The sequence below is a fragment of the Phytophthora sojae genome (genome assembly GCF_000149755.1).
Source record: "Phytophthora sojae unplaced genomic scaffold PHYSOscaffold_1, whole genome shotgun sequence".
NCBI classification, from domain to species: Eukaryota; Oomycota; class Peronosporomycetes; order Peronosporales; family Peronosporaceae; genus Phytophthora; species Phytophthora sojae.
The window spans coordinates 11,183,706-11,197,544 of record NW_009258115.1 but is presented as its reverse complement, the minus strand read 5'-3'; the positions used below and the strand labels follow the sequence as shown (position 1 = coordinate 11,197,544).

General features: G+C 54.6%; 7 protein-coding genes across 7 annotated transcripts; 4 read left to right on the top strand and 3 right to left on the bottom strand.

Annotated features, from left to right (window-relative positions):
* Nucleotides 1-416: 416 nt before the first annotated feature.
* On the bottom strand, nucleotides 417-2,138 carry PHYSODRAFT_344149 (hypothetical protein; the record flags this gene model as incomplete). The annotated part of the gene is made up of 1 exon (XM_009518971.1): nucleotides 417-2,138. One exon carries the CDS (start codon nucleotides 2,136-2,138, stop codon nucleotides 627-629), a length of 1,512 nt encoding a protein of 503 aa, XP_009517266.1. The 3' UTR covers nucleotides 417-626.
* Nucleotides 2,139-2,544: 406 nt separating this feature from the next.
* On the top strand, nucleotides 2,545-3,804 carry PHYSODRAFT_474772 (hypothetical protein; the record flags this gene model as incomplete). Its single annotated transcript, XM_009518970.1, has 1 exon — nucleotides 2,545-3,804. One exon carries the CDS (start codon nucleotides 2,545-2,547, stop codon nucleotides 3,802-3,804), a length of 1,260 nt encoding a protein of 419 aa, XP_009517265.1.
* Nucleotides 3,805-4,010: 206 nt separating this feature from the next.
* On the bottom strand, nucleotides 4,011-4,714 carry PHYSODRAFT_310097 (hypothetical protein; the record flags this gene model as incomplete). Its single annotated transcript, XM_009518969.1, has 2 exons — nucleotides 4,011-4,321; nucleotides 4,363-4,714. 2 exons carry the CDS (start codon nucleotides 4,712-4,714, stop codon nucleotides 4,011-4,013), a joined length of 663 nt encoding a protein of 220 aa, XP_009517264.1.
* Nucleotides 4,715-4,926: 212 nt separating this feature from the next.
* On the bottom strand, nucleotides 4,927-5,703 carry PHYSODRAFT_358780 (hypothetical protein; the record flags this gene model as incomplete). Its single annotated transcript, XM_009518968.1, has 1 exon — nucleotides 4,927-5,703. One exon carries the CDS (start codon nucleotides 5,701-5,703, stop codon nucleotides 4,927-4,929), a length of 777 nt encoding a protein of 258 aa, XP_009517263.1.
* A 223-nt stretch (nucleotides 5,704-5,926) lies between these two features.
* PHYSODRAFT_284561 (hypothetical protein) lies at nucleotides 5,927-6,725 on the top strand. Its single transcript, XM_009518967.1, has 4 exons — nucleotides 5,927-5,962; nucleotides 6,063-6,109; nucleotides 6,216-6,306; nucleotides 6,466-6,725. The coding sequence occupies exons 1-4, from the start codon at nucleotides 5,950-5,952 to the stop codon at nucleotides 6,654-6,656; spliced, it is 342 nt and encodes a 113-aa protein (XP_009517262.1). The 5' UTR covers nucleotides 5,927-5,949; the 3' UTR covers nucleotides 6,657-6,725.
* Nucleotides 6,726-8,355: 1,630 nt separating this feature from the next.
* PHYSODRAFT_469425 (hypothetical protein) lies at nucleotides 8,356-10,500 on the top strand (the record flags this gene model as incomplete). The annotated part of the gene is made up of 2 exons (XM_009518966.1): nucleotides 8,356-9,940; nucleotides 10,028-10,500. 2 exons carry the CDS (start codon nucleotides 8,356-8,358, stop codon nucleotides 10,498-10,500), a joined length of 2,058 nt encoding a protein of 685 aa, XP_009517261.1.
* Nucleotides 10,501-12,092: 1,592 nt separating this feature from the next.
* PHYSODRAFT_470080 (hypothetical protein) lies at nucleotides 12,093-13,823 on the top strand (the record flags this gene model as incomplete). Its single annotated transcript, XM_009518965.1, has 3 exons — nucleotides 12,093-12,521; nucleotides 12,579-13,254; nucleotides 13,399-13,823. Coding segments are annotated over 3 exons (1,530 nt in total), but the record flags the coding sequence as incomplete, so codon positions are not given.
* Between the last annotated feature and the right edge of the window lie 16 nt (nucleotides 13,824-13,839).

Genomic DNA, 13,839 nt, shown 5'->3' with positions numbered 1-13,839 from the left:
AGCATTCACAAGGTGGTCAAATGATCACCGCTCTATCGATGGTATCTGCACCACCGGAGCGAAAGCTACAGTACTGGAAGTGCTGTCTTACCTGGTGCCCCGGCGCTCGAGTACGCGGCGTTACCTTACACCCGCTCTTCGAGCACCCTGATGGTACGGCCACCTCATTCGCTAGAGGGATCAGCTCTACAACACTTGCCGTGCGCACGCCGACCTGTTCGCTTGGATCGAGGTTGAGTACGAAGGCGGACACCGATTCCCCTACCTAGCTCGACACCCAAAGCTTTACCAAAAAAATCCGACATGATCCGAGAGCACTGCGACTAGTGAAAGGTAGACCGAAGTGGTGCAACAAACCTTGGCCACGAGCTTCTGCAAAACTAAAGATCATTTTCCTGTGGAATAGTTTGCTCACTGATCAAATAAGGTTTGTTGCTGCTTATCATATATAGTACGCTACTACGGGTGGGATAAGTATTGCTGTGTGCTAGCAGCTTTTGCTTGTGTTGTCGCTGTGAAATAACGGGCGTCTACCTTCAACCGGCAGCCAGTCTTGCTTGCGGATATGCTGCTGCCTCGGCACTTACCATGGCGCCGAAGCGTTCAATAGTTCACGTTTGCTGACTTCAAACGAAGCCTCCACCGCCAGCCCTGCTCGCCATGCCGTCGATGCTCAGCATGACATTGCCCTGGCGATTCGCCACCAGCACCTCCGACAGCAAACTGTTGGACGTGTCGCCCGAGACCACCGTCTTCTTGTTCTTGGCGAGCGAGCCGAGCATGTCCAGCTTCTTCATCTCCAGCTCGTGCTTACGGTACTTCTCCAGCTTACTCACAGCAGCACCCTCAGCGCGAGCGACAATCTCCGCGGCCTTGGACTCGGACGTGGCGCGGATTTCATCCTTGGTGGCGTCCAGCTGCATCTGCAGCGCGGCCTTCTCGGCGTTGATGAGGTCGATCTCAGCGTCACAGTGCGCGTTGATCTCCGCTGCGATCCGCACGGTCTCGGCCTCAATCTCGGCGATCTTCAGCGAAGCCTCAACGTCGCGGTTGTTGCACGTCACTGTGGTCTTCTGCTTGATCTCCTCGTCCGCAAGCTTCGTCTGCGCTTCGATGAGGTCGATCCCCTTGCGGATCTCGGCGCACTTGGCTTTGCCAGTCTGCTCTTCCTCCATGTACATCATCCTGCGCTTGAGCTTGGTCGTGTCGATCTCCTCCTTGTACTGCAGCATCTGCATGTCGCTCAACTGCTTCATGTTCTGCTCCTTGATGGCGCTCAGGTGGGTCGTGCGGTTCTCCATTTGCTTCTGGAACTCCTCCGGCAGCGTGACGTTCGTGATGGCGACACTCGTGATCTGCACGCCGTACGTGTTGAACTGGTCGTTCAGACTGCGCTTGATGTCCTCCGTGACGCAGTAGAGCACCTTGTCCTCCGGTGGGATGTCCTCCTCCTTGACAGGTTCTTTCTTCATCTTGGGAGAATGGAGCTCGTCGTTCGCCGGCCGGTTCGTGCGGAAGTTGAGCGCCCCCGTCTTGAACCTCTCGCGCATGGTGCCGTCGCGGAGCTGGTACACCTCCGTGTGCTCCACACTACGGGCCAGCGCTCGCACGGCTTCATCTTGAGCGGCACGGAGCTGCACCTCGAGTCCGTTGGGGCCCAACTCGTAGACGAAGCGACGGACGAGCTCCGGGTCTTCACCCTTGGACTCGTCGCCCATGATGCGCAGGATCAGGCACATGTCGATGCCCACAGTCACGTCGTCCGCGGTCTTGCAGCCCTTCACGGGCGTGTCGAAGACAATGTACTGCTTGGTCACGAGAGCCGAGCGCTTGGTGAAGAGCGAGGCGAAGTGCATGCCAGGCGGCCACACGGGCGTGCGGGTGCCGTCGGGCTTGACGTAGTCGATGTCTCGGCCTTGGTTCTGCACGAGCGCGTAGGTGCCCTCCGGGATGCGGATGTAGGGCTTGAGCAGGCTGCGACCGGGCGTCACGATCACGACCGTGTTGCCGTCGTAGCAGGCGCCGAAGATGCGGTTGGTGTTGTCCACGCGCCACGTATTGCGGTACAGCAGCCGCGTTTGGTGCTGCGAGCCGCCCGGGAGCGTGTCCGCGTTGAGTTTGCTGCTTCCCGAGCCCATGGCGAGAAACGGAGAGACTTGTGCGCTTGAGTGGAAATTCAGGAATGGCCTAAGTGGGTCGGTGGGGTGTACTTGACTTACGACCGGAACACGCACTTCAACACCGGGTGCAAAGGCCAAGCGACACCGCATTGATATGGGTACATCGCATCCCATACGAACACCAAGTCAACCGGAATCTCGGGACCAGTTGCTTTCCGCCAAAATTGGATTTCTACGTGGATATCTGTAGGTATATGGCTCCACTATATGGCTCCACATTTTTGCTAGCTACATCTGTAGTCACCTGCTGTTCTTCTCGCCCTTGAAGCCGCGCTGCATCCACTTCACTTCACCATTCTCAAAGTTGCCGAGCACCGCGCACTTGCAAGTGACTTCAAGACTTCACGACCAAAACACTGCTGAGATGGCTCGAGGCGAAGAGAGTCGCTACCGGACGCGGGTGAACCACCTGGTGCAGAAGGACATCCACAAGCCCATCGATGCCATGAAGCACTTCAACGCCAAGGTCACGGACGGCCGCATCCCGATCGTGCTCACGCCCAACTACCCGACGCTCATGACGCTCTTCATGAAGGTCCCGTCAGGGCTCTGGGTCTTCAAGCAGAAGTGGAACGCCCACGCGGGCATGATGGACCCGGGGCTCAAGATGTTTTGGCCGGCCTGGAACCGCGTTTCGCACATCGTCACCAAGCAGGCAGTGACCTACTCGAACCCCGTGCGTGGATGCCCCACGTCCGACAACGTGATGGTGGACATCGACATCTCCATCAGCTTCCAGATCGGCCCCACGGAGGACGACGCCTACACTTTCGTGTACTCTTTGGGCGCGCATCGCTTCGACGAGCTGCTCTACAGCTTGACCGAGGAGGCCATTCGCGGCCTCGTGCACTCGGTGCGTCATGACCAGGTGCACGACCTGAGGGAGGAGTTCGCCATGGGGATGAAGACGGATCTCAACGCCAAGCTCAAGTCGTACGGCGTCTTCATCCACAACGTGAAGGTCACCAATGTGGATCTGCCTCAGGCGCTGTCCCGGACGCTGGAGGAGACGACGGCGTTCAAGACGCGCATGGAGGAGCAGGAGAAGAACCACGAGAACCAGATGCGCATGCTGCTGAACAAGGAGACGCAGAAGCTCACGGCGCTGGAGAAGAACAACGAGCGCGCGATCCAGGATCTGCAGGCCGAAAGTGTCCGTGCGGCCATTATTCGTGACGAGAGACGCACGATCGCAGAGGCGAAGGCGCAGGTCACGGTGGCCGAGCACGTGTCGAGAAACGAGAACAAGATCAAGGCCGCGGAGGGCTACAAGGCCGATGCCGTCGCCAGTGCCACCGCCAAGACGGTCAAGCGCAAAGCGCTGCCGATCGTGGAGCTCAACAACCTCAAGACGGACTTCGAGCAGTTCGTGAACGTCGCCAAGGTGAAGGCAGAGGCGAGAATCCAAGCTGCCGAGAAGGAGGCTGAGAAAATTTTGGCGAATGCCGAAGCAGAGGGCAACTCCGCGGCGTTCCTCAAGGCGAAGCGCGACTACGACTACAACGAGAAGAAGATCCGCATGGAGACTGCGCTGCTGGAAGCCGTTCCGCTTGTCATCAGCGGTAAGAATGGCGACCAACTCATTCAAGGCACGCTGTTGCAGACGATTGCACCCGCTAAGTAGGAAACAGCGTGACGTTGGTTTGCAAGCCACAGCTCGCTCGCCCACTGGAAGGCAGGAAGCTGGTATTGCGTCGTGGAGTACATTCTCGACTAAGACACACCACCGTATGCGTAGATTTGAGGTGTAGCTAGCATCATTTTTTATCAGGAAGCACCTTGTTTACAGGTAAAAACGAATATTTCTTGGCACAATTTCATGACTGTCTATCACTGCTCACAGTGCTTTCGAATCATGTCGGAGATTTTTCCATAGAGCTTTGGGTGGCGAGCTTCCGACGGGAAGCGGTGTCCGCCCTCATGCTCGAACACGAACTTGCTCAATGTCGATCCTGGTGCATCGTCAGCGTACAGATCGGCGTGTTCACGGCAAGTGTTGTAGTGCTGGTCCTTCTTGCCGATGAGGTGAATCGAGGGGATCGGTACGCGGTTGGGCCTGCCATCCGGGTGCTCGAAGAGCGGACGCAAGCCAACGTCGCGTACTCGAGTGCCTGAGCAAATAAGGCATAGCGCTCGTTGCGCTGATGCAGATACCACATCGACAGAGCAGTGATCATTTGACCACCTTGCGAAAACCCAATGACAGCGTCGAAGGGACCGTGATCTTGTATCTGTTTGTCGATGTGCTCCACGACGCGATCGAATCCAACGTACTGGTGATACCATCCGTTGTCGCTACCCTCAGGTTCCAGCTTGTTGATGTGGCCCCACTCGTAGAACGGTGCGTGGTCCTGGTAAAGGCGCTCGATGATCTCATCGGAGGGTCCCCGGACCTCAAACGGAGCAGTGGCGAACACGAATTCCGCATATGGAGCCATGACGCGACATAGAGCTCGCGTTTGGTCTTGCATCACCTTCACGTTCGTACGGGATCCGTGGAGGCGCAAGATACGAAGCTTGTGCGTTGATATCATGGGCCTTTGACGCTGGTTGATCAAGAACGGCACGCGTAGCAAGCTGATGTTCTTTTGTCAGCAACTTTGGATGTGAGGAAAGAGCCTCCACGTTCGAACCTTGCGTTTAACACCACTCACCACGAACTTCAAACACTCGAGGTGATGGGTTTACTCAGCTTCACTCAACGCCAAAGTGCGGTCTGCAATTGCCTCGGCGAAGGCGAGCGCATTTACGTATATTTTTCTGCTCTCAGTCTAGCAGGTCCCTCGCAATGCAGACGGATAATGCGGGCGACGTCCTCGTAGAGCTGTTCGTGTCGCTCCCCAGTCGGGAAGCGGTGACCCGTATCGTGCTCGAACACGAACTTATCGCGTGCTGCCCCCTCCGGGTGGTCCTCGTACATGCCCACCATTTCATAGCAACCGCTTTTCCACTTATCGGTCTTGCCTACAATGTGGATCGACGGCATCGATACCAACCGAGGCGTCCCATCCGGGTTTTCGAACAGCGGGCGCAGTGCAGCTCCGCGCACTCGAGGGCCGCAGACGCTCACACAGCAGTTCCACCAGCGCTTGTTGTGGTGATGTAGGTACCACATCGTGAGCGCCGTCATGGTCTGCGCGCCCTGCGAGAAGCCCACGACCGCGTCGATCGGCCCGAGCTTGGGAAGCTGTTCGTCCATGTACTTGACCGTGGTCTCCCAGTCCACGTAGTCGTGGTACCAGCCCTTGTCCAAGTACTCGATCTCCTGCGTCTCCGGGTCGAGTCTGTGTGGCCTCTCGCGCTCCTTGAAGCTACCCCACTCGCAGAAGGGCTTGTGCTCGGCGTAGAGCTTCTCGATGACGTCGTCCGAGGGTCCGCGGGCCTCGATGGGCCCATTCAGGAACACGAACTCAGCGTGAGGCGCTAGAGCCTTGCGCAGTCCCCGCGTCTGGTCCTCCATGATCTTGGCATTGGTGCGGTAGCCGTGCATACACAGCACTCGGAGCTTCTTGGTCGCGCCCATGACTGCAATCGGAGACTGAGGTGGCCGGCCGATGGACGAGCGCAATGCAATGTATGACGTCAACTTCAACTATTCATTGATGTGGCAAACACAAATACAAGTGTACCACATCATGTTTTTGTTCAGAGTCGCGTATCCATCTATTCGATCTGTGATTGGCGGATATTCCCTAGGGGCGGAGTAGCAGCTGGGACGTCAATTCATTCCCAAGAGGCAAGAACAAGTCCACCAGCGGCAGACGGCAGCATGAGTGGAGGAGGTATGTGTCGCCTAGGAGGGCTCTAGACCCGCCTTCTCGATGCCCGGTTGATTCACGCTCGCCTCCTCTCTCTTTTGATGTCTCTTTCGCCCCCGTGTAGGCTACTTGTGCGGCACCATCTTCAGCTTCGTCGGCTTCGTCTTCCTGGTACGCAGACTTTCGGTGGTCGCACCACGCGCTCTCCACCGAGACTGCAGGCGGACTGACCCCTGGTTTGCCTTCTGCATGTTGCTATTGTGTGTATTGCACGCAGGTGGTGGTGGGTTCCTTGCTGAAGCTGCAACCAATGTACATCCACAACGCAAAGTCGCCGAACTCCGGTGCCAACTCGTGCTTTGAGGCCGGTACGTCCATATTAAGAGCAGGAGTTGCATGCAATTGGTGAGATGGAGTTTGTTGGTGTTAACTGCCTTGTGTTGTTGTGGCTGTGTGTGTTCATTGATATCTCCTGGCTGGACGCTGAATTTTTTCTTTTGATTTTCTTCACCTTGATCGCGACGCAGCCATGCTGTACGCTGTGGCGATGGGCGTGTGCTACACGATGTGGCGAAAAGAGAAGCTGCGCGCGGGCGAGTTGGACTTCCTCTCCGACACGTTCACGCTCAAGCGCGACAGGGCCTACTACGGCTCGGAGGACTCGGACGAGGAGCTGCCGCTGGCGAAGAACATGTCTCCCACGCCGCGCATGGTGTAGAGTCTTAAGAACCCGTCGACGCCAGACCAGCGATGATATATAAGAGCAATAAATGTTTGCATAGCTACCATCTGCCGGCGTTGTTTCCCGTTAGGATGACAACCGGGGAATGACCCAACGAGGCACGGCACGACATACAATCCAGCGAGTGGCAACTGGAGAGAGCTCTACACTGTAGTGTCGGCAGAGTTTCATTAGAGTACAAACTATTGTAGTTAGAGACTATTACCGGGTAATAATTACCCTCACCTACCTGAAAAGCAGCCAGATCCCATACATAAGCGTCGCGAAGCTTGTAACTGAGTATCTGGAAGACGCGCGCGGCCTGAATTTGGGGCGCGGTCTCCAAGGCTCCCGATTTAAACGTTTATGTTGCACAACTCGTGGCTTGACGTTTTTTTGTCTTGCGTTTTTGCTTCATCTTCTTGATACTGTAGTTCCTTTATGGCTCAAACTACCATGCGTGACCCCACCACCACTACGGTCTCGACGTCGGAAATTTGTCTTCACCATTGTGAATATCTGCGAGTAAATGCTTGAGAATCAACGCATAGTAAAGGCTTCCATGTCTGCCGAAGTGCATCCCACATGAGGGCCGAGTGAGCAAACACACTCGTTGACAAAATACCCTGGTAAGTATACCTCGTCTTGGTGCGGGGACGCTGTCGTGCGAATAGCCTAGTACGTTCTGAGCTGACAGAGCCCGACAGGTCGTTCGTGCAGATGCGATATGCTGTGACCACCCATCGGCGAGGTCGCTCCGCGCTACTTCCGGCACCAAAACTCTCTTCAACTTGAAATTCAGCAACGTCGAAGTTGGGGTGGGGCAGGACACTCGGTGTCGCGATGGTGAGTCAGAGTCCAACAGACTCAGTCGAACTTCCGATTGCCACGGACGAAGCAGTCGTGGCAGTATTATAGACTCAGTGAAGTTCCCCTCTATTAAAGCGCCTTCAGCACCTGATACCCTCATCCCCAGCCACCGCTCTAGCCGTGCCTCACTCGTTCTGGTGGGCGACGAAGTAGACGCCGCCCTCAAGGGAATCTCGCCCCGCCTCAAGAACTGGTGGCGCTGACGTTGAAGTTAGCCCCATCCAGTTGTACCCACGTACTTAAGGGGGACATTCATGGGTTCAGCCATCTCATTACAGAGTTTGCGAACAAGTCCACGATGCCGAGGAAATACTTCTGTGTGGTCGAAGGCGCAAGACGCCGCCGACTCAAGAGTGCGGTCAAGCGTTTGGATCTTCCTCCTGGTGCCGATGTTGTCGATTTTCGTGCGGCAGTGTTCAAGTCACCCGAGTGCGCTCTTCCAGCACGGATTAACGACGCCTCAACCCTCAAGGTGTTCGCCAACAGCACCGCAGCGACGAGTCTGGGCATGGACAACATTTTGGATGACTGTGGGGTGACAGCAGATAACCCGCTCATCGTGGAATTACCCTTGGTCTGGTTCCAGTTGACGGATGCCACCACCGGCGATCCGCTTGAGGGCACCTCCGTCGGCTCGGTCCCCCTGACCGAATGGGACACGATCATGAATCTCAAGGATGCTGTGAGGAACCGATACAGCGACAGTCATCTCGTCGGGGTCGCGGCCACTGATCTCATGGTGTACGACAGCAGCAAGCAAGGGCCATTGGGCGTTGACTCGCAGATTGAGTCTTTTGGCCAAACTGTGGAGGAAGCCTTCATCGTGATGGTGCCGCGACGGAAAGAACCAACAAGTATTGACTGCGAGATTGTGGAAGCGAAGGGTAAAGGTCCTCTGCTGGAACTGAAGCGCTATCAAGAGCAAGGACGCCTGATCCGAGTCAATTGCGCGACCTACTGCGACCAAATTCTGGATAAGATCGACGCGTATTATAGCGAAACCGCCGAGGTACTCCCGTTCATCTGTGTGGAAGGTTCGTCGGGCATGGGGAAATCGCAGCTGGCTTTCGCGTTATATGGGCGCCGGCCGTATTTCTACTGGCTCGGTGGGCACGTTCAGATAGGCGATCAAGTGTTGTATATGAACTTTTCATCGGCATCGGACGCCTTTCTTAAGTGCGTGGAGAACGACCGTGTGAAGCTTGTTCAAGAGGATCTTGTCCTTCGCACCGAGTCGGACTTCTACCGCCAAGAGTTGTGGGCTTACGGATTTATTCGCGTGCTGCTAGAACGGTGTGACTTTAAAAAACGGGGAATGATCCGTTTCGAGGAGCCTATGGCACTCCACGTGACAAAGTGTGATCGGGAAGCTGTTCGTGCTGCTGTTAGCAACGTGGAAAAAGGAAAGGGCAACAAGTTGCCATTCTTCATCTTGGATGAGATGCCGCCAGACTCCGATGGGGGACTTAACGAGGCTGCCTTTCAGCGCAATGTCTTCCGTGCCTGTGGTCTATTGGTAATGCTCATGGGGACAGACTCCAAAATAACCAATCTGGTTAACCATTCTACCAAAAGCTCGGGGGCTGCGCACCAGTGGGTGTCGGTTGTGCCAAGGTTCCCGAGTTATCAGCTGTTGCTTTTCACGCAGAACGAGAAGAACACTTGGCCAGAAGTTGTGGGACGATACTCTGTCTTGGGTGACATTGCGGAGAACTCACGTGGTAGGTTTTCGAGACTTTTCATCGACGAAGTGGTGGATGTCTTCCAGCGAGACCCCAGCGTGGATCTCTGTGAATTGCTTGATACTGCATTTTCCCGTGTTGCCAAGGAAACGCACAATTCCAAGCACTTCTTGAATTCGTACAGAGGAAAGTCAGCTCAGCTACTAGCGATTTCTTACACGAACGCAATGGAGTGTGAAAGTGTGATCGAGCCACCTCAGAAGAAGCAACGTGTACAAGTGCAGACGACTGGTATGCACAAACACTTTGCAAACTTGGTTGACAAGGAGGTTACAGATGTGTCGTTGTCGAACAAGAAGCTGGTGACCGATGCCGGTGGTTGGGCGCCAAAATGCAGTTTTTCAGCAATCGAGGATGACATGCTGCTGTACCTTGCGATACTGGGCGGCAAACGGTATTCGAGTTACTATGATGATATCGATCGTGCGTCGTACTCAACGAAGCGTATCTTCTCGATCGTATATTGCAACGAGTATGCTATCAGTGAAAGCACGAGCGCTCCAAGCCTGGATTATAAAAGATACGAGAATATGGTCGCTCACGCAATTTTCAGTTCATCTCGAAGGAATGGAGTGCGAGGGATTGGCTTCGACGACTTCTTCCAATGCTTCCTGGGTGAGTTTGAAGAAAATACGTGGATGCAGATGGCGGTGTTGCTGGAGAAAGACGGTTCAAACGAAGCGATTAAGCCAAGCGCATTGCTGGAAGGGTATGACAACGATTTATCGCACGTGGTGGAGGGAGGACGCGCCGAAGTTCCAGCCCACCCTCTAACAAAGAGAAAGATCCCGTTTCTGGCCCCTCCCAATGCGGAGTGGCCACAGTGTATCCTCGCCACCAACTTGCAAGGTTGCAAGTTTGGTCACTTGGTTCGCGCCCCGAACAAGGACAGATGTGACGTGTACGTGCAGGACGTGGATAACAAGAACGAAAAGGCGATGCTTATTTTCGAGTGCAAGTATAGAAAGGAGAGAATTAATATTGGTGTGATGAAAGGCATCGTCGACGGATTGAACTCCGAGTGGGAAGGCTGGGAGTTGGTGGTGGTGTTTTGCGTCGAGCTGGCAGCCGTTGATTGGCAACATAAGAGCATTGGCTGTGTTAGGATCAGTCGGGGGGAAACTGCTGGAACCGTGATTGCAAGGTGGGTTTTCCAACCGGAACAGGAAAATCGAAAGCAGTTGGTGATCGTGATCGAGACGGGGGAGATAACAAGCTCCAACACGTAGTAACTCGCTGCTTCGTTACCGGAGTGCAGATCGACTACATCAGTAGTGATCAAAACGTGCGTAATAAATAGCCGGTCGTCTTTTTTCGCTGTATTGTTATAGCTGGTTTCGCTAATCATGTTTCTCGTGGCAGAATTAAAGTAACCATTGGCTCCGCTACCAACCGTAAGCTCCTCTCGCAACGCTTCCATGCCTTCCTCGCTGGGTTGACCCAGGAAGTGTTTGCTCTGATCGTGAAAAACAAGGGGAGCTTTCATTTAGTTGACGGGTGTAAACTCAGATACTTAGTATAAGATCATGGCGCGTAGAGGACAGAATGCTATTAAAACGTGGGATGGAATTACTGCCGAAAGGAGGCGGGGACTACCGCCGAGATGGAAGCGGAGAAGATTTTGGCGAATGCCGAAGCGGAGGGTAACGCTGCAGTGCTCCCGCAGGGGCCACACCCTTGAATCACGCGGGCCACAGTTCTCCCTTGTCACGGCAATCAGCACCGGTACCAGCACCAGCGTTTTATACCACAGGTGTTCCCAGCCAAGTCGAAGACGACCTAGTTTACGTTCGTGAATGCTATACCGACATTCAACGTTCTTAGAGCGGAGTCAGTAGCTGGAAGCTAACGCAACACACGAGTTCAAAAGAGGTATATGTATTCGAAAGTCCGAGTATATTACTCTTTACTTGAAAGTCCGCGAAATGTACTCGAAAATAAGGACGATCCGTCGAGCTACAAGTGACGTTGGGCATCACCTTACCCCCTGCTTTACTAGATACTACCGATGTATCTGGTCCTAGCAATGCTTGAGAATCAATTGAAAATCTCACGCGTGGTTAAGGCTTCCGTGTCTGCCAAAGTGCATCCCACGTGAGAGCAAATGAGACGGTTTCAAACGAAAGGATGCTCAGGCGCCATTTGGAGTTATCGAGATAATCGCGTTCAAAGTTGACCAATCAATTTTCGGAAATAACCGGACATCAAAATTTCGAAAGTGAAAAGCACACGTAAAAAGAGTAAAAACACTCTGATTCGCTCGCTTTTAGCGCGAGCTTTCCGATAATAGACAATACGTTTAAATTGAAAAAATATTGAGGTCACACGCCAAAATCGTGAATTTAGAAAATGGAGATAATTTTTCTAGACCGATGTCACTCCGCGAGTTCTTAACATTTCAAAGCATTCGAAAGCTTAAACGAAGCACAAGACACGCCTCTTTCGATTGATGCGGTTAAATCGCGATTCGTGCTTTAGTTCGTAAGCATCTTTTCGTTTGAAACCGTCTCAAATTCAGTACACTCGTTGACAAAATAGTAGTAAGTAAACCTCGTCTTGGGACGCTGTCGTGGAATAGCCTAGTCTTCGCGATATTATGGTGACACATGACTGCCTCCCTACTTCATCCGAAGTACGTGCTGAGCTGACAGAGCGTGTCCGTGCAGATGCTGGAGAAGTCGGGACCACCTGACCGCGATGGTACTTATATGTAAGCCCCATCCTGTCACTTGCATCTCCATTCCCACTGTACACCTTTATTCATGTACCGTCACACGAAAAAAGTCCTGCATAGATCTCTCTCAGAATTCCCTTCAGCACCATGAGCGACTGGCGGCCTGCAGATCCACGGAAGCCTTCCGGCCCGGACTGGGACTCAAGCGACGACGACGAGTTCTCGGCCTCGCGCGAGCAGCACCGCTCGCAGGTGGCGTCCGTGCTGACGCAGCTGCCGCGCGCGGCCCCGGAGGACGACGACGCCGACACGGCTCCGAGCGTGCAGTCGACGGCGCTCACGACGTACAGCTCGTCGGGGCTGGACGGGCTCTACGAGTCCTCGGGCTACACGAGCAACGGCAGCAGCAGCTACGCCAGCTCGTCGGGCTACAGCCGCCCCCGGAAGGTCTTCACGGGGCTGTCCAACCAGGGGGCCACGTGCTACATGAACAGCCTGCTGCAGAGCATGTTCATGACGCCCGAGTTCCGCCAGGGCCTGTACAACTGGACGTGCCACCGCGCGGCCAAGAAGGCGGTGGAGCAGCAGCAGGAAGAGGATGGAGAGGAAGGAGAAGAAGATGAAGAAGAAGAGGATGATGAGGAAGAAGAAGAGGCAGATGAAGATAACATCCCGTTGCAGCTGCAGAACCTGTTCGCCAAGCTGCAGCTGACGACGCAGGACTCGATCTCCACCAAGGCGCTGACCAAGAGCTTCGGCTGGACGGGGGCCGACGTGTTCCAGCAGCACGACGTGCAGGAGCTCTGCCGCGTGCTGCTGGACGCGCTCGAGCGGTCGTTCAAGGGCACGGTGAACGAGACGCTGGTGAATGATTTGTACCAGGGATCCTTGAAGGATTACGTGCAGTGCTGCGAGTGTGGCTACGAGAGCTCGCGCATTGATAACTTTCTGGATTTGTCGCTCGTGATCCGACCTTTTGGCTCCACCGAGATGATGAAGACCGTGGAGGAGGCCATCGAGCTCTTCTTGAGGCCCGAAGTGCTCAACAAGGAGAACCAGTGGATGTGCGACAGGTGCAAGGTCAAGCGCGACGCCATCAAGGGACTCAAGTTCTCCAAGCTGCCGTACATTTTGATGCTGCAGCTGAAGCGCTTTGACTTTGACTACGCCACGATGAGCCGCATTAAGTTGCACAACAAGGTGACGTTCCCCAAGTACCTGGACATGAACTCGTACGTGAGCGACGAGAATGGTGGCGTCCGTGGCAAGATCGCCAGAAAAATGTCCATGGAGCGCCACGTCTTGGAGGGTAAGAACCACCACAAGTCGACTGAAGATGCGCTTCCTGTGACGCCCTCTTCGCCGCCCCCGACGCCGGGACTCGCCGCTCTTGGCGAACGTATGCACCGTCTTTCTTCTATGGATGAATCCCAGCCGATGACGTTTGTGAAAGATGACGAAAAGAGTGACAACGACGACGATGAGGAGGACGAAGGAGAGGAGGCCGCTGCTTTCGATACGTGGAGCTCTACGTTCGACCCCGAGGTCATGATTAAGCGCTCGGGACCGCACGTGTACGAGCTGTATTCGGTCCTTATTCACTCTGGCAGCGCATTGGGTGGACACTACTATGCATACATTAAATCCCTGGATACCGGTAAGTGGTACAACTTTAACGACTCGAACGTAAGTGAGATTTCAGACACGGAACTGCAGACAGCTTTCGGAGGCGCGAGTGGCTCGGGATACAGCATGCGCTACAGTACGTGTGCGTACATGCTCCTGTATCGACTGGTGAATGCCGACAAAAATGTGAACGTGATCCTGCCTGAGAGCATCCCGCAGTATTTGAAGGACAAGATCCGCGCAGACGAAGACAAGATCCGCAGACTTG